Source organism: Nannospalax galili, unplaced genomic scaffold, assembly GCF_000622305.1.
Source record: "Nannospalax galili isolate Female #2095 unplaced genomic scaffold, S.galili_v1.0 scaffold4379, whole genome shotgun sequence".
NCBI lineage: Eukaryota > Metazoa > Chordata > Mammalia > Rodentia > Spalacidae > Nannospalax > Nannospalax galili.
Window position 1 is genome coordinate 51,895 of NW_008342012.1, and position 23,851 is coordinate 75,745.

Genomic DNA, 23,851 nt, shown 5'->3' on the forward strand with positions numbered 1-23,851 from the left:
GGTGTTTCTATCACAGAAACAGAAAAGTAACTAATACCTGTATCTAGGCTGATTTGGTTTCTTGGCTATTGTGAATAGTTCTCTAACAAGCATAGATATGCAGTTATCTCTGTGGTAGGGCTGGCTTAGAGTCTTTCAGGTATATACCCAGAAGTAGTAACTCAATCATATGCCATTTCTATTTTTAATTTTTTGAGGAGCTTGCATACTGATTTCCATGATGGTTGTACTGATTTGCATCCCTGCCAGCTGCATACAGTATGTTGTATCTGTCTTCCTTCATCACATTCTGCCCATCATTTGTTTATTTTCCTAATGATAGGGTGAGATGGACTCTCACTATACCTTTTGGTTTTTTGAATCAGGGTCTTATATAGCTCAGGCTGACTTCAAACTCACTATGTAGGTGAAGATGACCTTGAATTTCTGATCCTCCTATACCATGCCTGACTCAGTGTAGTTTTGATTTGCATTTTCCTGATGGCTAAAGGATGTTGAGCATCTTTTGGCAATTCATTTGTAGTTGTTTATTTTTGAGACAGGCTCTCACTCTGTACTCTGTAGCCCAGGCTGTTCTCAGGTTTGTGGTGATCCTTCTACCTTGACTTTCCAGTTGCTGGGATTATAGATTTAAGCTACCATGCCTAGTTTATTATTTGCCCATTTATTGATTGGATGATTTGGTTTTGATGTTTAACTTTTGAGTTCTTTATCAAGTCTCGATATTAATCTATCAGATGTGTAGCTGGCAAAGATCTCCATTCTCTAGGCTGTCTCTTGACTTCATTGTTTTCTTGCTGAGCCATTGGTTTCTTTTTCAGAAAGTCCTTTCCTATGCCTGTGCCTTGAGGTGTTTTCCCCTAAAGCTTCAAATTTCCAGATCTTACATTAAGGTCTTTGATCCATTTTGAATGTATTTTTATACAGGATAACAGATAATGGTTTAGTTTCGTTCTTCTACATATAGATACCCAGTTTCCCCCTCCTCCCCCCATTGTTGAGTGCTTTTTGGTTTTTTGTTTTGTTATTTTACTTACATATTTATTCATTTTTAGACAAGGTCTCCCTATAACCCTAGCTGGCCTGGAACTTGCTCTGTAAACCATGCTGGTCTCAGAGATCTGCCTGCCTGCTTCCAACTCCTGAGTGCTAATATTAAAGGTGTATGCCATCACCACACCTGGGTGTATGCTTTTTTTTTTTTGACACCTTTATTTGACATCAGGTGGCTGTAGCTGTTTGGGTTTAGTTCTGGGTCCTCTGTTCTGTTGGTTTGTATGTCTGTTTTTGTTACTGTGGCTCTGTAATACACTTGAAATCAAGTATTATGATACCTTCAGGTCTGCTGTTTCTATTCAGGATTGCTTTAACTATTTGGGGCCTGTGCTTGTTAATATTTCTTGTCCATTTTATGGAATCTAGAATCACCTATAAGATAAACCTTCAGGAATGCTATTGAGAGATTTAGGCAAGTCTGTGAGGGATTGTCTAGATTAAGTTAATTGAGATGGGAAGATCCACCTTAACTGTGGCTAGTACTATTATATGGTTTGGGGCCCTGGACTGACTAAAAAGGAAAAAGTGAGCTGAGGACTAGCATTCATGACTGTGTTTTCTGTATAACCTGCTACCTCTTACTGCTACCCTACCTTCCCTCCTATGATGGACTATAGCCCTTGGAAATGTAAGCCAAAATAAACCCTTCCTTCCTTAAGTTGTTTCTTGTCAGGTCCTCTGCAAGAGAGGTACATGCTCTTAACTGCTGAACTATCTCTATGCCTTTTCTATTTATTTTTTGAAGCTGTTTTGAAATGGGAATGTTTTCTTGATTTCTTCTTAAGCATGCCAGTTATTGGTATATAGAAAAGTTACTGATCTGTGTATTCTGCTACTTTGTTGAAAGTGTTTATCTGGTGCAGTCTTTAAGGTCTTTTAAGTATTGGGTCAGGCTGGTGCGATGGCTTAGCGGTAAAAGCACTTTACTGTTCAAGCCTGATGATCTGATTTTGATCTCTGGAACCCAAAATGAAAGGAGGTAACTTGACTCCCCAGAACTGTCCTCTGACCTCCACATGAGCGCTGTGCCTGCCCCTCACACTCATCATGCGCAAACATGCTTATAAACAGTAATAATAAAAATTAAAAAATAGGATTCTGTCATCTTCATAGGAATAGTTTAACTTCTTCCTTTCCTGTTTGTATCCCTTTTATTTCTTTCTCTAATTTCATCTTCTTTGGTTAAGACATTAAGCACTATATTGAGTAAAAGCAGTGAGAGTGCATATTCTTGTCTTGATTTTGGAGGAAATGATTTGGTATCACATTGGCCTCTTTTGCTTTTATTTTTGTTCTTTGAGCTAGGGTTTCATGTAGCCCAGGCTGGCCTCCAGTTCACTATGTGCCAAGAGTGGCTCTGAGCTTCTGAATTTCTGACTTCACCTCCTAACTGCTGGGACAGCAGGCATGCACATGGTTTATGTAGTGCTTGCAAGCACTTTATGGATTGAGCTATCTCAAACTCTTGTAATTTTGGCTTGAAGTATGCTTTATTAAATATTAGTATAGCTGATTCTTATTTGTTTTGCCTGCTTAGTATAATGACTTTCATGTTTTCACTTTTAATCTGTGTGGTTTTTTTTGTTTGTTTTTCGTTTGTTTTTGCCAGTGAGGTATTCTAGTGTGCTTTCAATTGCCGTGATAAAAACACTCATCAAAACCAACATGGGGTTGAAAGGGTGTGTTTGGCTTACACACACAGTCAGTCATCAAGGGAAGCCAGGGCAGGTACCTGGAACACAGACCATAGAGGAGTGCTGCTTACTGGCTTGCTCCTATGACCTGCTTTCTGTTTTTTTTGTTTGTTTGTTTGGTCTTTTTGAGACAGGGTCTCCCTATAGCTCCAACTGGCCTTGAACTCAAAAAGATCTACCTGCCTCTGGGATTAAAGGTGTGCACTACCACGCCTGGCCCTAACCTGCTTTCTTATATAGTGTAGGACTACCTGCCCAGGGGTGGCACTACCCATAGTAGGCTGGGCCCTCCCACATCACTCAACAAGCAAGAAAATGCCCCACAGATTTGGCCATAGGCCAATTCAGTGGAGACAGTTCCCCAATTGAGATTCCCTCTACCCAGGTCTGTCAAGTTGACAGCTAAAGCTGTCCAACACAAATGTTTCTTACAGATAACAAACAATTGAATTTATTTTTTAAGTATTTTGAGACAGGGTCTCATTATGTAGTCTAGGCTGTCCTTGAATGGATCTTGATTTTTAATCTTATCAGCTAATCTGTATCTTTTAATGGGAGTTAAAATTGTTTACTTTTTTGAGACAGGGTTTCATATAGTTCAGGATGACCTCAAATCTGCTCTGTAGCCAAAGATGATCTTGAACTTGTCATTCTCTTGCCTCCACCTCCCAAGTTCTGGGGTTACAGGCATGTGGTACCACACCCAGTCGTTGTCCCCCCCCTCCAGTTTTGCATATTTATTTTTACTTTTAACTTCCCAGACTGTGATTTTTTTTATCTTTAGAAGTTCAGTTAGGTGTTTTACATTTCCTCTAGGGCACAGGTGAAAGGTACATTGGGACTGTAGAAGAGTAATAGAAAAATAATTGACAACTTCTTGGTGCCTGGGAATGGGAAGGTTCCAACATTGAGACCTGGGTACCCAGGACCACTTGTGGAATCAAGACTATATCTGACCTTCAGGAGAGGTGGATAGTCTATTCTTGAGAATCTATTTTCCCAAGACTAGAATCTGCAAACGACAGAAACCTCCCCTGTCCCCAGCATAAGCCCAGCACAGAGGCAAAACCACTGCTTTCCACAACCTGGGACCTCCAGGGAGGAGGTTGTGGGGAATGCAGCCACTCAGAGAAGGTTGAAACTGCTGCCCAACATCAGGAAGTCCTCTCTCCACCAATTTTCTCCATCATCGGCCCACTACCAGAGGAATGTGGAACTGTGGCTCATGATTGGGAACCATAGCTCCAGGTTTATAGGAGGATACCCCAGTTCCAGCTCACAGGAGGAATCACAGCTGTAGGTTCACAGGACAGAGCCACAGCTCCAGCTTATAGGACAGGACCACAGTTCTGGCTCATGGGAGTGGACTACTCCAGGTTCACAGGAAGGGATCACAACTCCAGCTCAGGAGAATACCACAGCTCCAGATTCATAGGAGGAGACCACAATCTCAAACTCAAGGAAGATAACCATAGCTTCAGGCTCATGGGATGGGTCATAATTTCAATTATGATGATTCCTACTAATTTCCTGTTTCCATTACTCTTGTGTGTAGGCACCCAGGGAGACCAGATCTCCTGAAGCTGGAGTTAGAGGTTATGAGGTTCCTTATATGGGTGCTGGGAACCAAAATGGGATTCTCTTATAAGTGCTCTTAACTGTTGAGACATCTTTCCAACAGGCCCCTCCCAGTTTTTTTAAGATTTTATTTTTAATTGTATATTATGTTTTAATTGTGTATATATGTGTGTATCTGTGTGTGGACATGTACACATGAATGCAGGTGCCCTCATAGACCAGAGACATCAGATCCCCCAGAGTTGTAGTTACAAAGGTGATTGTTAGGTACCTGACGTGGTTGCTGGGAATTGAACTCAGGTCCTCTAGAAGAGCAAGAACAAGTGCTCTTAACTGCTTAAGCAATCCTTCTTGAACCTCAGTCCCCAGTATCATTCAGAGAAAACACATTGTAATAGCTATACCAAACTACTAGATGAAGAGGTACACTTAAAACCACCAAAGACAATAGAACAGAAATGGCAAAAATGATGTAGAATCAGGCTGATGAGATGACTCAGTGGGTGAAGGTGCTTGCCACCAAGCCTGATGACCTGAATTTGATTCAAGACACATCATGTAAGGAGAGAAACTGAGACCTGCAAGTTGTCCTCTGACCTCCACACATGCAGTGTGTGCACGTAAATGTAAAAAATAAAAATAATTTAGAATAAACTATGAAGTTAAAAATTGTTTAGAGGAAAAGTAAAAAGTGAATGAATGAAATAAAGGAGATAAGGAGAAGAAAGGAGAAGAGACTATTGTTAGGCCCTCTCATTCTCTGTCACATGGAGACAGCTGTTAATCTGCCATCTTACTCTGCAAATCTGATTGTAATTCTGTCATCAGGTACATGTGTTATTGGATTAGCAGGTGTCCTTGGGGCTTTAGCTCAGCTCAGCCTGCCTTCTGTCTCTTGTGTTGAGAAGTCAGTAGACTCACTGCTTTAAATGTAGTGGTTCCCCTTTGACTACTTTCCTGTTTTGTTCTGCTCTGTTCTGCTCCTCCTCTTCTCTCCTCTTCTCTTCTGTCCTCTTCTCTGTTCTTTCTGTTCTGTTCTTTGTTCTGTTCTGTTGTTCTGTTCTGTTCTGTCCCATCCCGTCCCGTCCTCTTGTTCTGTTCTGTTCTGTTCTCTGTTCTGGTCTGTCCCATCCTGTCCTGTCCCGTCCTTCTGTTCTTCTGTTTTGTGACAGGCTCTGGTAGCACCTGCTGGCCTGGAACTCACTCTGTAGACCAAACTGGCTTTGAATTTGTGGTCTTCCCTTTGCCTCTACCATGACCAACTATTTTGTTTTTTGTTGTTTTAGACAGGGTCTCACTATTTTGCCCCGACTGGCTTTCAATTCATGATTGCCCTACGTCAGCCTCCTGAAACCTGTTTTTTTGGGGGGAAGTACAAGTTCAAGTTCAGCTCCACCCTTAATGCTCACAGTCTTCTCATCCCTAGTTCACATACATTCTTCCCACCTTGCAGCACTTTATATGTTAGTTCTTAAGTGTACCCACATTCATTCATTATCTTTTGGGGTTGAGTATCAAACTGAGGGTGCCAAGGAGATACCCCTCATGAGATCCAAGAGTGCCTGGTTTGGGGGTTAATTAAAAGTTTTAATTATGATTATGTCCATTAATAAAGTCATTCCCATGTTGAAACATCTTTTTAGTAGAAAGGTTTCTTTTTCAGACAGATAATTTTAAGAAAGTATCAGTGCCATATAGGAAAACATGTAGTGAAACAATACCTTTTAACTTGTATCTTTATGATTGACTCTAAAGTTAGAAGTTTCTGCTTTGTTCATGACAATCAAGCTTAACAGCTGGCATATAGGTGATGTTTATTTGGTCTTTTTATCTGTTTAATCAAAACTTAGTCCTGATAGAGCATAATATCATGTAGATTTGCTGTCTAGCACCACCCTTCTCTTCCAGTCGCTAGTGTTTCTCAAAATACGGTGACATTCGGGTCTCTCATTGTGTAGATGAACAATTTTTATTTTAAGATGCCAAGATCAAAGACATCAGATTCCTCATTGGAAAGTAAGGGCATTGGGGGCTGGAGAGATAGCTCAACAGTTAAGAGCACTTGCTGTACTTTCAGAGGATCAGAGTTCAGTTCCCTGCACTCACTTCTGGTGGCTTACCAACCACCTGTAACTCCAGTTCTAGGGGATTCACACCTTCTGGCGTTTGTGGCTACCTGCACAGACATGCACATAGATACATAAGAAAATTTTTCTTTTTCTTTTTTTCTTTAACTTTTACAAAAACTTTATTGAGAATTTCATACATGCATATAAGGTGTTTTGATCAAATCCAATGCCTATTCCCTCCCCTCCATCATTCCCCCCTCTGAAGAGGTAATCCTAAAATCTTTTAAGGATTAGATACGAGCTCCCAAATACTTTCGATGTTTTTGGCCTTTGGAACAGAGTATGTTGCTAAGAGTCCCAAGGACATTATGACTTTTAGCCAAGAAACTGGCTACTTTTCTTTGGGGTCTTTTTACCCTAACTGCCTAGCCAATTCCTACAGACTGCTTTGGCTTCTTCTGTGCTGAACAGGGATGCAGGGTGAGGCAATTGGAGTACCCCTTTAGTGTGTCTATCTAAAAGACTCCCAAATTGCCTGACTCTTGTCTCTAAGGGGAAAAGAAAGTCCTTGAATCATGAATAGATGTGAAGGAGAAATAAAGGCATCTTAAAGAAAGTAAGGGTGGAGCTGGAGAGATGGTTCAGTGGTTAAGACGACTTTGGTACTCTTGTAGGGGACCCAAGTCCATTCCCAGACCCGTACGGGGGCACAACCACCTGTGACTTCAGTTCCAGGGCTTCTAACTCCTTCTTCTGGCCTCCATGGACACTGCACTCATACACAAATTGAAAGTCAATCTTTTAGAAAAGGTTTTGTGTGTGTGTGGTTTTGTTTTTGAGACAGGGTCTCCCTGTGTAGCCCCAACTGGCCTAGAACTTGCTATGTAGACCAATGTCACAGAGATCTGCCTGCTTCTGCCTCCCGAGTGCTGGGGTCAAAGGCATGCACCATCTTGCCCGGCTTCAAAAAACATTTTTTTAAAAGGAAGGGCGTTGTGAACAGTGAGAGTGGGCCCACCAAAATTTGGACAGAAAACATTTTTCCCTGGCTATGTGGGCTGACAAAGCCTAGAAAGTTAGCACTATCTGCGCCTCAGTGTTGCTTGGCTGGAAATGGGGTGGGGGTGGGGGATCCCAAGATTTTCTGAAGTAAGGAAATATAACATTTAAATCATTCAAGGTGGAAAGATCAAATATATGCCCAGAGTTAATTGTAGACATAATTCACTGAATTATGTCAAAAATTGGGAGATAGTTTATTAATTCTGTGCTTAATTTAGCACCCAGTATGCCAGTTTGATTTAGACTCTAGCTATCAATACAGTATGGAGAAGGGGGAAAAAAGACAAAATTTTCTATTATGACTCTTGCTGTCTAGTGGAGGGGATAAAAGTGGACCAGAAATTCACCTAGTGGTAAAGCTGTGACCCTGAGAAGTGCTATGGCTGGGGGCTACATAACAAGAAACAATGCCAGACAGGAGATACCTTCCTTTGAGTTGTTGGCCAGGGTGGCCCAAGAGACTCCTAGACAGTAACCCAGCATAGAACTGGGGAATTAAACAGCAGACCCTAATCTTTTCTAAGGGAATATTGGCAACTGATTGCTGCTAGATGAGGAGGAGCTGACCTTTTTGAAGCAGGGAACTCTGGATGTGCTGACTAGATTCAGCGGATGGATGAGCACTGGGGAACGGCTGGGCGTGCCGACGACACGGTGGATGGTGGTATGGATTATGGAGTGTATGGGCTTCAGTGGTGGTGGTGGGGAGCTGTGGGAGGCTGCCATTTGGGATGTGGGTATGTAGATGAATAAGATTGTTTGGGATGTTCTGTGTGAAATACACGGAGGAAATCAACAAATAGAAAAAGATGGGTTGTGTTTGAGGAAGGAGCATAGAGATTTGTTTCATGTTGATTAGTGGAGGTGAAAAATATTACCATTGAAATCTACCTGATGACTTTGTATCCATGCTCAGGTGCCAAGGATCTCAGAGAGTAACCGACTGTGACTAGTAACGATCAAATATGTGGAGATTGGAGATGCATGTACAAACATCTGTTAGTAGCATTAAAAATGAGTTTTTCTGTATGAAACAGTATATTTTAAAATGAAATGGAGATGTTTTAAATGTTAAACTTCATCCAATTTTTAAAAAGTTGTATTATTTTTGTGTTTGAGTGCATTGCCTGTGTATAGGTAAGTGCACCCGTGTCGTGCAATGCCTGCGAGGACAGAAGAGGCTGTCGGATTCCCTGGAACTGGAGTTACAGACAGTTGTTAGCTGCCATGTGGGTGCTGGGATTCGAACCCGGGTCTTCTGCAAGAACAACCAGTGTTCTTGACTGCTGAGCCATGTCTCCAGCCCCCATCAATTTTATGTCTTTTAGGGTTTATACTGAGTTCAATATTGTATAGCTGTATTGGTTCGACTGTGAACCTAAAAATTTCCAGCCAATTTTGAAAGAGATATGTCTTTGCTCTGGAATATGTTAGTGCTGTAGTGAAATGCTTCTTATCATGTGGTTATTAAATAAATACTTTTTAAAAAGTTATCCATAGAGCTAAGGAGAACTGATTTTAATAAGGATTTGACACTCTGATGAATAGGACACTTTCTCCAGGGCAGTGATCTGCAGGACAAGTAAGTGTTAACTTTATAGAAAGGGCTGACCTAAGCATGTGAGAGAACACCCCAGGCCTTGGTTTCTTTGGGAGGGTGAGCAATGAGCAAACGGGGCAGTGGGGGAGGAAGGGGGGTGCAGGGGGTGCAAGGCCTGAGATGAAGCAGCAGGGGTTTGGGAGGAGCCATCATCCCTGCAGGCCTTGGTAACTTTGTTATTGGTTTAAATTGTTTTATTTCCTTTGTCTTCAAATTATTTAATACTATTTAATAGTTAACATACTCATAGCAAGAGGCACTCATTTCTATTTTTTTAAATAATGAAGTAAAGTTTTATTTTACATACATATTGTACAAGAAAGAGATGGAATTGTTGTTCTGAAAATGTGCTACTGTGTGTGAAAAAAATCTTTACTTGCAAAGGTACAGTTAATTTATCTCTACGTTAAATAATGAACTAGGCTGCAGATGTATGCTTAGAGGTAGAGAGCTTGCCTAGCATACATTAAAAAATATTTTTCACTAATGAACTGAAAGATAAGACCTTCTTTATTTTTCCTTTATATTTTGACTTAGTGGCTTTGATGCATTAAGAACTCAGTAATTGGGGCTGGAGAGATGGCTCAGAGGTTAAGAACACTGTTCTTACAGAAGACCCGGGTTCGAATCCTAGCACCCACATGGCAACTAACAACTGTCTGTAACTCCAGTCCCAGGGGATCCAACAGCCTCTTCTGACCTCTACGGGCATTGCATGATACGGGTGCACTTACGTACATGCAGCCAATACACACATGCACATAAAATAAAAATAATAAATTAAAAAAGAACTCAGCAATTAAGAGTTTGACTTTATTGATACTGTATTAATTAAATCATTATTCCTGGGGAGTGCTAGGTTCAGCAGGTCTCAAGATCAAGAACTACATTATTAGCTGGGCATGGTGGTACACGCCTTTAATCCCAGTACTGGGGAGGCAAAGGCAGGAGAAACTCTGTGAGATTGAAGCCAGACTGGTTTACATAGTGAGTTCCATCCAGGCCAGCTGTGGCTCCAGGAATGCTCCCTCAAAAAACTAAAAGAAGAAGAAGGGCGGGGGAGAAACTGCATTTTTCAATATGTAGCCAGTAGCTAGAAGTAGGTTTTTTTCCGTTTTAATTTAGTTGAATATAAATAAACTTAAAAATCATTTCATCAGTCACACTAACCACATATCCAATACTTGATATTACAAGCAAGATCACCAGGATCTTGCTCTGGCTTCCTAGTCCTTGGTTCTCCATCAGATGAATTCAAGCAAGACACACAGAAGAGTATAGAAGATGGCTATTTATTGCAGAACATAGGATAGCACACTCTGAAGGGCTCAGATAGACAATGGCCAGAGAGATGTTTTAGGAAGGTTTTATACTATTTCTAAAGCCTCAGAACAAGTAGTCCCAGTGTTTTTCTTGGGGGGCTTCTTATCAGGTTTTGACAGACCAATTTAGGTTAACTCTTCAGGGGAAGGGACAGTCTTTGTTGTTTTATCAAAGCCTCTAACTATATAGTAATCTTAGAAGGCTCAGAAAATTATGTTTACGACATTTTGTGTAGTTCAGGCTGTCATGGCTCCACCCAGGACCAGATACAAGACTCGGGTTCCATTCTTTGGATCATTACTCAGAGTGCTGCAGTTTTCATTCTTGGTTTTACAAGCTAATTATTTTGACAGATGTGTCCAATTCCAAGGACCCCCAACCATACTAATACCTACCTAGCTATCTAATAGTAACTACTGTATTGGTAAGCACAGAAACCAGTATTCTTCATTGCAGGAAGTTCTCTTGATGCTGAACTGTAGCAAGAGGAGGCAATCATTTGTTTCAGTTTTGTTTGTTTGATATTTATGGGGGTGGGCGACTGAGTTACACTGCGTATGTGAAGGTCAGAGGACAGCTTGCAGGAGTGTTCTGTTTCTGAACAGTAGGTAATGGACTTTTCATTATTCTGTGAATTATGATAACTACATAGCTGAATTCAAGATGTGTGCATGTTTTGTTTATTCTTCCATTTCTGTATCCCCAGTTTGGGATACTATTGAAAACTAGAGCTGAACATTAAAAATGAAAGGCATTTTTAGACTACTGTGATGTGATAGAGACCAGCATAAACAATTCAGCTCTGCTGAAACAGGAGAAAGAGAATGTGTGCACATGTGGAGGACACAGGTTAATTGTTAGGTATCTTCCTCAGCCACTATTTACCTTATTTTTTGAGACAGTTACTGAATCTGGATCTCATTGATTTGTCTAGATTAGCTGGTCAGCAAGCTGTAGGAATCATCCTGTCTGCCTCTCCAGCACTGGGATTACAGGTAGGGCATGCTGTTCTCAGAACTTGGGTCCTCATGCCTACTTGTAGAGCAGGCACTTAACCAAGTGAGCCATCTGCCCAACCCCCTGGGGAGCTTTTAAAACACTGAAGTGCACTAAAAGAAAAGATGTGAAGACCTTAGGTAGGGAGATTTTTTGCAGTATTTAGCCATCTGTGTTTGGTAAGTGGTGTTTATCAGTAGTGTTTATCTTTTTCTTCCACAGAGACTGGGAGACAGGAACTCCATTATAAAGGGACATACTCAAGTCCTTGAAAAAGACTTCTGTGTTGTAGATATCTCAAGGGGCAGAAAAGAACTTCAAAATTTTTTTTTTATTTTATGTGTGTGAGTGTATTGCCTCCATGTATGTGTAAGTGCACCCTTGTGCAATGCCCTAGGAGATCGGAATCCCCTGGTACAGGAGTTATAGACAATTGTTAGCTGCTGTGTGGGTGTTGGGAACTGAACCTGGGTTCTTTGCAAGAGCAGCCAGTGCTCATAACCACTGAGCCATCTCTCCAGTCCCCAGAAAGAACTTATAACTTCAAGTTTTCTGGAGAATAGAAGATGGACATATGGTCACCTTCTAGCTAGGACAAACAGTAAATTGTTTTGTCATAAGATGTGCTTTCTTAAGCAGGCATCTTAAAAGGGTGGGGTCATTCTGGGGATGAAACATTGTGTTGATAGATGAAGTAAAACATGAGGCAAGCCTTGAAAGATGACAGGTAGACTTTTGTAATTTACCATGATATTTCTGTGAACCCGTCAGATTTCCACAGAAACTGTACTTTTATGATTGAATTATTTACCTGAAATATTTTTTAAGCTATTGCCCAAAGTTAGAGCTTCTTTTGCTTTGATATTTGATTTCTTGGATATTTTTTAGTTATATTTCTTTAGAATAACATAAACACCTTCATGTTTTTGCACTATCACTTCCTTTACCTGGAAATCCCTTTGGGTCCCCTGACCTCTCCTCACCTTACATACACCTCTGCCCCCTTCCACATACCTTCTGGAATTGGGAATTGTTTGTCCTTTAAGACCCAGCTGAAGCGAGTCCCCCCTTTTTTTTCTCCTGCTACATTATAGTACTTTGTACTCACTTTTCCCTTTATTCCATTTTTGTTTTAATTTTTGTTGGTTTGTTTTGGTTTTTGAGACTGGGTTTCCCTGTAGCCCCAGCTGACCTGGAACTGGCCTCAACATAGACCAGACTGGCCTCAATCTCACAGAGATCTGCCTACCTCTACCTCCTGAGTGTTGGGATTAAAGGTGTGTGCCACCACACCTGGCTGGTTTGTTTTTTTTTTTTTCTTTAGTTTGTACTTTCAGTTCTCTAGTCTCAGGTGCATATAAAGTATCTCGTGTTTACTTAATACATGTGAATAAATTCAATCGGATCTGAAATATGTTTTCTAGTCTTAAGAACTCAGCTGTCTTATGTGCACAGGTACAATATATATTTTGTTAATTGAATTTTTATTTGTTCTTTGATGTCATTAAGAGGATCTACACTAGTGACAGTTGTACCTCTTCCTGGAGAGCAAGTAGTTCAGGGGGTCATCCAGACAGCTCAGTCTACTGTAATTCACCTACCACAAGTGCAAACGGTACAGAAATTCAAAGACAGTGGTTGAGAGTGGGAAATTTTATACCCAGAATCTTCACACGTACTGATTGCTATAGTTAACAGTATTACAACCACAGAAATTACACTGCAAACCAAATGAGGCAGATAGAAAAAAGTTTTAGAATTTCTATCTTTGTGTATGTGATACCCAGTGAAATTAGGGACAGTTTGTGTGAGGGGACAGCTTATGGTTTAGAATAAAGAAATGAAAAGTTTTGTTTAACATTTTATGTGTTTGAGTGTATTGACTGCATGTCTGTTAAGTGCATGTGTGTCATGCAGTGCCTGCAGAGGTCAGAAGAGGGTGTCAGATCCTCCTGGAAATGGCATTACTGGCGGTTGTTAGCCGTCATGTGGGTACTGGAACCAAACCTGGGTCCTCTGCAAGAGAAAGTGCTCTTAACCACTGAGCTATCTCTCTAGCCTTGACTTCAAGAATCTTAGAAAAAGGTTAAGAGTTGTCTTCGTAAAGTTCAAACTTGTGTCTACCTGCCTTCAGGTTAACACTTGACAGCATTAGAAACAGCCATCCTGGGCTCCTCTTCTTTTTTCTCCTAATTTGATCTTCTGACTTCCACTCATTTTTAGAAGTGGCTACCTGGGAAGAAAAGTAGTAGATCATCTTCCTCCTGAATACATAATGACTGGCAGTGTTGTGAACTCTAGAGTGTTCTGGTTTTGAGCCAGAGTTTTGTTAGGTGGCTGAGGCAACCTCAAACTCTTTGAGTGCTAGGATCCCAGCTATACACAACCTCAAGGGGCTAGAGTGCTTTGTAGTTTGTTACTGACTGGTTGTTTCTGTGTGAAAGATGGCAGCTGTATAGCATTTTGTGGTTTTACTCTTATTTGCTGTCAAAAGTAATGCTTTAATTTTAGAAATTATTTTCTTACTTGAGTTTAGTGAGAGTCTTGAAGTAAATTTAGGGACAAACTGAAAGTAAAGGTTTAGATTAGAAATGGAACATTGCAGTACTCGGGAGGCAGAGGCAGCCAGCCTGATCTGATATAGCAAGTTCCAGGCCAGCTAGGGCTGCAGGGAGACCTGTCTCAAAAAATAAAGATGAAAAGAAACAAAAGAAATAGAACATCTGTGACACCTGAAGGTAGAAGTGACAGATCTTTCTTACTGTTTAGTTATGACTAGTTCTTGTTCCCTATCAAAAGGTACAGGTTTACGATAAAATACAAAGGATAATTGTATACGTACTAGAACTCTTCGGAGTTTTTCTTTTCTGTTTTGAGACAGGGTCTCAATATTTAGCCCAGACTGACATAAAAATCTTATCTTCTGGCTTCCTAAGCTCTGGGATTATAGGAATGAGCCACCATACCTGGCTAGAACTCAGGTTTTAAAGATTAGAATATAAAACAAGCTTCCCTGGAAATGAAATGTCTATGTCTAAATAATTTAAGGGAATGTTTTAAATAGATACTAATATAGAGAGCAGATTTCTTATGTCTTCTCCAAAAACCTGTTTATTTTTAAAATGGAAATGAAGTCAGGTGTCATAATCCAGATTTGGACAAATTTTGGGTAATTTAGTATATTTTAAGAGTTAAAAGTAACTTTTTTCAGTTATAAAACATTGCTAAACTTAAAACTTTGCCTATTGGCTGATAGTTTTAGTGTTGGAGCATAGTTAATATTTACTGTGTATCTACCATGTAGTACTTTACATATATTAGCTCATTTAATTGTGAAATGAAATAATGCTGACCCCCTCGGATCTTAAAATTGTGTGTGTGTGTGTGTGTGTGTGTGTGTGTGTGTGCGTGTGTGCATATATTGCATCACTTGTACCTTGCTAAATCAAATGGTCTCTTCTCGGTCTTTGTACTTTATTGACAAACAGCATTTGACACAGGTGCTCTTTTCTTAATCCACTGAACTGCCTTCACTAGTTTTCCTAGGACAGTTCAGGCACTTGGTTCCCATAGCTACTCTTCAGTTGAATTTTCTAGCCACTTCTTTCTTTCTCTCTCTCTCTCTCTCTCTCTCTCTCTCTCTCTCTCTCTCTCTCTCTCGCATGCATTGCTTCTCTTGGCATTTGGGGTCAGCAGACTTAAAGCTTTCCTCTCAACTGTGTGATGATGGCCACTCAGTTAAACACTCTCTCTCTCTCTCTCTTTTTTTCCTGACAGTGTCTCCCTGTAGCCCCAGCTGACCTGAAACTCACTATGTAGACCAGGCTGACCTCGAACTCAGAAAGATCTGCCTGCCTCTGCCTCCTGAGTGCTGGGATTAAAGGCATGTACCACCATGCACAGCTTCCACTCTCTCTCTCTCTCTCTTTTTTTTTTTTTAATTAAGTTAGAATCCCCTCTCTCTCTTAATGTTAGAGTATTCCTGGGTTGAGTCTCTGATTCTTTTTATCTATCCCATTGGTGAGCATGTCCAATCTCTTGGCTTTAAGCACTCCAAAGAGCTTTGCTTTCCAAATTTTGACCTGGAGGCTTGTATATTAAGCAGTTTCCTTGGTGTGGGCAATTGTATATCTAATAGGCTTTTCGAACTCAGCATTGTCAAAAACTCATTAGATAGCATTAGTAATTTTTGAAGCATAACACAAACAAAAAAATTTTAAGTCATGTACACCAGTGTAGAAATGCTTTGGTGGAGATTGAAATCAGAGTTTGTGGTTTTTTTGTTTTTTGTTTTTTTTAATAAGCTAATAGAATTGGATTTAGACTAGAAATTCTAGCTCTGGGTCACTGTATTTCTTTAATTAGTTTGTACTCCTGGAATAACTTTTATCTTTTCCTCCTTCACTTTTAGACCTTAGAATTAATGTTCAAGTGAATTTGGGTAACAGAAGACAGATAATTTCTTTGAAAGTGAACACTTGATTCTTTTCCCACCTGCATTCTTCAGGATATTAAAAATCAGTTCTGATTTTTAGGTATCATCTTTATCAGAAAGTGAGGAGTCCCAGGACTCATCTGACAGCATAGGCTCCTCCCAGAAAGCTCACGGCATCCTAGCACGACGCCCATCTTACAGGTTAGTACTCACTTGTATCAACTTGGATATTTATTTATTTATTATTTTATTTCTTTTTTTTTTTTTTTTTTTGAGACATGGTCTCCCTGTAGCCCCAGCTGACCTGAAACTCACTATGTAGACCAGGCTGCCTCTGCCTCCCGGGTGCTGGGACTAAAGGTGTGCACCACCACGCCTGGGAGAAGTATGAGTTCAAATAGTTCTGTGAAAAATCAAACATGTGGTTAGGTAAGGAGGCAGGTGTCAGGGAAAGTAACAGGTTTCTGTCTTTACTTTTGGATCGTTAACTTTTTAAATTTTTTGTTGTTTTGAGACAAGGTCTCACTGTGTATCTCTAACTTGGCTGGAACTCATTATGTAGACTAGGCTGCCCTGAAATTCACAGAGATCCACCTGCTTCCACACCTAGCCTAGATAGTTAACTTTTTTATTTGTGTATGAGTGTTTTGCCTACATGTATGTAAGTGCGCCTATGCGTTCAATGCCCACAGAGGCCAGAAAAGGGCATTAGATTCTCTAATGAACTAGAACTGGAGTTACTGATGTTTGTTAGCTGCCCTGTAGGTGCTAGGAACTGAGCCCATGTCCTCTGCAAGAGCAGCCAGTGCTCTTAACTGCTGAGCCATCTCTCCAGCAATGTGAAAGCAGGACTGCACACTGTAGCAGGTAGACTACTTTGTGTGCCCTTAACTTTCTAGGTCTGGGCCTTGTGTGTTCTGAAATACTTTACATTCAGCATAACTCCTCCATGTACTTACCAGAAGATTCTCTAATTACCTTTTTTGGATTGGCCCAAGACCAGATAAGATTTTTCTTCTCTGGTAGCCTGTACTAAAGTACTTGACTCATCTTGCTAGAATTTCACTTTATTTATTTATTTATTTTCTTTTGGTCTTTTTTTTTTTTTTTTTTTTTTTTTTTTTTTTTTTTTTTTTTTTTTTTTTTACCCCCCCCGGGCCCGAAACACCCCCTTTAAACCTGGCCTTGAACTCACAGAGATCCGCCTGCCTCTGCCTTCCAAGTGCTAGGATTAAAGGCGTGTGCCACCACACCCGGCTACAAATGACTTTTTAAAAAAAGCCAACTGGAGCTGGAGAGATGGCTTAACAGTTAAGAGCACTGGCTGCTCTTGCAGAGGACCCAGGTTCGATTCCCAGCACCCACAGGGTGGCTACAAACCGTCCTTAACTCCAGTTCCAAGGGAATCCAAAGCCCTCTTTTTACCTCCACGGCGTTGCACAACATGGGTGCACTCACATACATGCAGAAAATACACATAAAATTAAAAAAATAAGAAATAAAACAGTAAGAAAAAAAAAACTAAATGGGGCTGAAGATATGGCTCAGCGGTTAAGAACACTGTTCTTGTAGAAGACCCAGGTTCGAATCCTAGTACCCACATGGCAGCTAAGAACTGTCCGTAAGTCCAGTCCCAGGGGATCCAACAGCCTCTTCTGACCTCCGAGGGCACAGGTGCACTTACCTACACCAGCAATACATGCATACACATAAAATAAAAATAATAAGTAAAACTAAAAAAATGAAAAACCAACTAAACATAAAATTTCAAAGTGAAAGAAAAGGAAATGCCTAGAAGCATCCATACATCCAAATCCAGGCCTGGTGGCGCATGTCTATAATCGCAGTACTGGAGAAGCTGAGACAGGGTTGTTGGAAGTTCAGTGGTGATTTGGGCCTAACCTTGCTCTTTTGGAATTGTGTGGGTTCACATAAGAAACACCTCACTCTTCAGGCCTAGCCAAACTTCTTTCTGGTTGACTAGGGAAGGTGATTGATTTCCTGACTGGTAATGCTTTTACTTGAGTAGTTTTCCAGGAATCGTTGCAGCCATTGTCCTTGTCTTGGATCTCTTCTTTCTAAGGGAGTATCTTGGAGAGTTCAGGGAGGGTTTCCTTATATTCTTTCCTGTTGGGGTTTCTGCTGACAGCTGTGTTTTTGAGATACTCAATGACTTCTCTTAAGGACTTACACTCAGAAAACAGGGCTTTCTGTCCTTGACTATAGGCCTGAACCAAGAAAAGCTTAATGCATCTGTCAGTCCAACCTTCTGTTGGTTTCCCCAGCTTCCTACTCTTGATTTTCCTCACTTTTCTCAGTGTGGATGTGTTCCTGCAGTGTCCTCTAATAGCAAACTGCTTCAGGGCATTTGAGAAATCATTTCACTGTGTTATATTTGGTTTTCTGACTGTAACTACGAGTTTAAAAATCTTTGCTGAAGTTCCTGCTTTGCACATGGGTTTCTGCCGTGTTGAACTAAGTTGAGATGGGTGCTTGAGAACTCAGAGGTCTCCTTTCCCACTCAGACAGCAGAACCTTGGGTTAGTTTAAACTCTAGAATTTCTGAGTCAAGCTCATTTGAGGGATTCACAGACAGGAGTTTCTGAGATTAGAGGCACTCTTAGCAACAGCTCTCAGATGGAGTTGTGCTGATCGTTCTGTGTTGCCCTGTGTTTCCTGGGATCTTTTCCAACAGCTGCTTGAGCTGAAAGATAAAGCTCCTTCTCTGAGAATCTGAAATGGGGTAATTCTGTGAAGCACACTGAGCTGGTGTGGGGCTGGCTTTCTGCACTGGGTTAATCTCACTTTTTCTTTTGAGTCAGTGTCTTGATGTGTTGCCCAGGCTCATTTCAAACTCCTGGGCTCAAGCAATCCTGCCTCAACCTCCCAAGCAGCTGATACTAAAGGGATGTACCACCATCCCCCAACATGATGATTATGCTTTTAACCTGAGATTGGAAAATGGGTCAGGTATGGTACCTACTTTTGTAATGCCAGGACCTGGGAGGCTGAGGCAAGAAAATCACAAGTTTGAGGCGACATAGAAAGGAGGAGGGAAGAGGGAAAAGTGTGTGTTTAGTATTCTTTTTGTAAAGGTATTCTCATTAGCCACATTAACAGAGTTCTATTTTTCACAGAAAAATTTTGAAAGACCTCTCTTCTGAAGATACACGGGGCAGAAAAGGAGACGGAGAAAATCCTGGCATTTCTGCCGTCACGTCTATGTCTATTCCAACTCCCATTTATCAGACTAGCAGCGGACAGTACAGTATGTATAAGGAATTGCTCCTGTATGATAGACACACCCACTTTTCTGTGGAAAGAACTGTGTATAGAAAGACCATCTGCTTTAAGAATAGTGATTGTTAAGGGCTAACATTTGAGTAGTATAAAGGATTTTTTCCCTGCATTATCTCATTTTTTCCTTATGTTAACTTTGTGAGGTAGGAATTGACAGTGTATCAGGGAAGAGAGGCTCGGAAAGTTGGATAATATTTCATCTTGGTGTGATGGTACCTGTAATCCTAACACCTGGTATATGGAAGCAGAATACCTTGGGCTATATAGTGAATTCCAAGCCAGCCAGTACATAATGAGACCCCGTCTCTTAAGAACAGTCCTTCTCTCCCCCTTCCAAAAAGAAAATTAGATACTATTTCGAAAGTCACATAGCTTATAAATAATGGAGCCAAGATTCAGTGGTGTTTGGGTGTAGATAGACTTCTTACCCCCCACAACATACCTTTAAAAGTGTTCTTTTGGACACTAGCCACTTAGGGCCATGACCTTAGTTTTGGTGAAAATTAAATATTTGGATTAGTTATATAATAAAAAATTGAACATCTGAGGTTAAGGAAGTTTGAATCAGAGAATTGAGACTTTGCAGTGTGACTTGCAGCATGCCCACCATGAATACTACTGAGCTACTCAAGTCTGATCACTAAACCTCCATATCTGAAATTGTAGATGTAGTCAATCTAAGAACAAAGTGTCTGCTGATCTGAATCTCCCATCTGGGGGACTAGTGAAAATGATCTGGTTCCCAGCACCCACATGGCAGCTAACAACTGTCAATAACTCCAGCTCCAGGGGATCCAGTGCCCTCTTCTGACCTCTGGGCATTCACATGGGTGCACTTAAATAGATGCAGGCGATACACTCATAAAATAAAAATAATAAATTTATTTTTTATTTTATTTTATATGTATGAGTGTATTGCCTGCATGTGAGTGCACCCGTGTCGTGCAGTGCTGTGGAGGTCAGAAGAGGGCTTTGGATTCCCCTGGAACTGGAGTTAAGGACAGTTTGTTGCCACCATGTGGGTGCTGGGAATTGAACCCTGATCTCTGCAAGAGCAGTAAGTGCTCTTAACTGCTGAGCCATCTCTCCAGCCCCATAAATTTTTTTTTTAATGAAAAATTGAAATGTTGCTGGGCATGGTGGTGCACACCTTTAATCCCAGCACTTGGGATGCCGAGGCAGGCGGATCTTTGTGAGTTCAAGGCCAGCCTGGTCTACATAGTGAATTCCAGGTGAGCTGGGGCTACACAGGGACCCTGTCTCAGAAAAAAAAAAAAAATTGAAATGTTTGTTTCTTTGTCCCCTCTCCCCCTCTTTTAGAATTAGTCATTAGGGTTGGAGACATGGCTCTTGCAGAGGACCCATGTTCGATTACTAGCACCCACATGATGGCTAACAACTGTCTGTATCTCCTGTTTCAGGGGAATCTGACACCACCTTCTGGCCTCTCTGGGCATAGCACAACATGGTACAGTTACATACAAACAGGCAAAACACTAATGCACATAAAATAAAAATAAATAAATCAAAAAATTAAATATCTTATTTGTTATTTTTATTTTATGTGTATGAATGTATTGCCTGCATGTATGTAAGTGCATCTATGTCATGCAATACCCGAAGAGATCAGAAGAGGGTATTGGATCCCCTGGAATTGGAGTTACTGATGGTTGTTAGCTACCATGTGGATTCTAAGAATCAAATCTGGTGCTCTGTAAGAACAGTCAGTGCTCTTAACCACTGAGCCATCTTTCCAGCCCCTAAAAACTTTTTTTTTAAATTATTAGGAGCCAGGCACGGTGTCTTCACACCTTTAATTCCAGAACTTGTGAGGCAGAGGTAGGCAGATCTCTGTGAGATAAAGGCCAGCCTGGTCTACATAATGAGTTTCCCAAAAAAAGTCATTAGCTTTAGGCCATGCATGGTTTAGGACAGCCACAATTGCCTAAGACCCTGTGTGTCAACAAAGCACCTTAGCCATTGGATCCCCTTTAATGTCTCAAAATTTCTTTGTCAACATTAACAGCATGAAATGCCTAAATATTTCCAAATGTGTTACTTTTACAACCAGTTACGTGTTATTCAGCCTGAGACTAAGTTTCATGTCGTACATCTAAACCATAAAATTTTACAAAGACATACCATTTTATTTCTTTCAGTTCGTACATTTGTTTTTTTCTAGTTCGCCCGTAGTGGTCAGTGATTTAACTAAGTAGACCTGCATTCAAACCTGTTAAAAATGTTTATGTCATTCTTTTGAGTTAGTGTATTGTGTAGCCTTATAATAACTATTTCTCTCTTTGGTTAAAGTTGCCATTGCACCCAATGGAGCCTTACAGTTGGCCAGTCCAGGCACAGATGGAGTACAGGGACTGCAGACATTAACCATGACAAATTCAGGCAACACTCAGCAAGGTACAATTCTCCAGTATGCACAGACCTCTGATGGACAGCAAATACTTGTGCCCAGCAACCAGGTGGTTGTACAAAGTACGTATCCTTAATATTCTACAGAACTGTCCCAAATCCTTTCCAAGACTCACACTGAGTGACTCATTTTTTTTGGTCCTCCAGCTGCATCAGGAGATATGCAGACATACCAGATCCGTAGCACACCATCTGCCAGTTCACTGCCACAAACTGTGGTGATGACTTCTCCTGTGACTCTTACATCTCAGACAACGAAAACCGATGATCCCCAACTGAAAAGAGAAATAAGGCTGATGAAAAACAGGTAGGCAGTAAAATCTTACTACCAGCCTTGGTGAGGTTTCTACAAACCTTAGAATGTAATCACATATTACTTAACTACTCAATTAGAAATGAGGTTTAGATAAGCTTTACTGAGTCTTAGTCTTAGGTTTTATCTAGTTCATTCCCAATGGATCATCAGTGAGTCCAGTGGTCAGTCATTGGATTAAAATGGCATATGACCTAGAATTTTTCAGTTTTACTGCATCCTTGAAATAACATTGCTAAGCAAAGAGCTTCAAACATTTTATTCTTGTTGGCTTCACAGTTAAATGGCATACCCTGGAGGTCTTGTGGGTTTGCTTCCAGATCACCACAGCATAGAGCAAATGTCACAATAAAGTGAGTCATGCAATTTTTTTTTGTCCCAGTGTGCACAATAGTGATGTATATACTGTACTTCTTGTCAAGTGACCTGAAAAAAACAAAATGCATACTGTCAAGCAAATTGATTGCTGAATAATACCAACAGATCACCTGAGATTTTAGCAAGTTGTAGTCTTTTTTTGGATAGAAGCTCCCACCTGTATATTATTGCTGTGAGTTGATCAGATTGATGTCTGCCGAAAGATTGGGTGGCTGCTACAATTTCTTTAAAAAAAAAATAAGGCAACAGAGCATTTGCTACATTGAGTGATGCTCCCTTTCACTAAAGATGTTTCTGTAGCATGCAGTGCTGTCTGATAGCATGTGGCCCACTATAGACCTTCTTCCCAAACTGGAACCATCCATCTCAAGCCTTACCCACTTAATCCATGTAGTATTCTAAATCTCATACCATCTTCACCAATAGCTGGCCTCAAAAGAAACCACTTTCTTTGTCATGCATATGAAACAATTCCTTGTCTCCTGAGGGAAAAAAAAATTTTTTTTTGGTCTTTCTGAGACAGGGTCTCCATCTAGCTCCAGCTGGCTTGGAACTTGCTATGTAGATCAGGTTGATCTCATCTGCTTCTGCCTCCCAAATGCTGGGATTTAAAGGCGTGCTCCCTGACAAATTTTTTTTTAACCAAAAGATTGCAGCAGGGGCTAGAGAGATGGCTCAGAGGATAAGAGTGAGTACCAGCAGATGAACACAGTTCAGTGTGTCTACACACAGAAAACGAATTAAGGAAAAATATTTAATCATAGATCACCATAACATATAGAAATAAGTTTGGAATATTGTAAAAATTACCAAAATGTTACACAAAATCACAAAGTCAGCACAGTGCATTACCTGTTAAATGCAATAAACAAAGTATGCCTGTAATTTGCTACTTCTTGCTTTTTTTTTTTCCCCTCGGTCTTTTTGAGAAAGAGCCTCCCTGTAGCCCCAGCTGGCCTGAACTCACTGTGTAGACCAGGCTGGCCTTGAACTCCCAGAGATCTGCCTGCCTCTGCTTCCTGAGTGCTCCCTCCCTTTCTCTTAAAATTTTTTTTTTGGTCTTTTTGAGACAGGGTTTCCCTGTAGCCCCAGCTGGCCTGAACTCACTGTGTAGACCAGGCTGGCCTTGAACTCCCAGAGATCTGCCTGCCTCTGCTTCCTGAGTGCTGGGATTAATGCTGTCATGCCCAGCTGCTACTTGCTTTTTAAAAGAAAACAATTTTTTAACTTCTAAAAAAGATCTTATTCATTCATTCTTTTTTTTTATTAGTGTAAAGTTAGGAGTTCGGTTTTTTTGTTGTTGTTGTTGTTTTTCGGTCTTTTTGAGACAGGGTCTCCCTGTAGCCCCAGCTGACCTGGAACTCACTATCCAGACCAGGCTGGTTTTGAACTCACAGAGATCCTCCTGCCTCTGCCTCCTGAGTGTTAGGATTAAAGGTGTGTGCCACCACACCCGGCCATGGAGTATTTATTAAAATTCGTAATGCACATAATTTTGATGCATTAAGAATATATCCTAACATGATAAGATACTTTGGTGCAAAATAAAGAATATTATCTAGTTATATAAAACAGAAAAATATATCTAGCTTGAGAATATTCATTTTGTTATGTTAATAA

General features: G+C 40.6%; 1 protein-coding gene across 5 annotated transcripts in view; it reads left to right on the forward strand.

Annotated features, from left to right (window-relative positions):
* Atf1 (activating transcription factor 1) overlaps positions 1-23,851 on the forward strand; it is a 54,905-nt gene that overhangs the window by 24,979 nt on the left and 6,075 nt on the right. For all 5 annotated transcript variants that reach the window (XM_029565755.1, XM_029565757.1, XM_029565756.1 and 2 more), the window contains 4 exons: positions 15,914-16,014; positions 18,951-19,081; positions 21,424-21,603; positions 21,688-21,847. In XM_029565755.1, the coding sequence (XP_029421615.1) occupies positions 15,914-16,014; positions 18,951-19,081; positions 21,424-21,603; positions 21,688-21,847 (572 nt within the window). The remainder of the gene's footprint in view (positions 1-15,913; positions 16,015-18,950; positions 19,082-21,423; positions 21,604-21,687; positions 21,848-23,851) is intronic.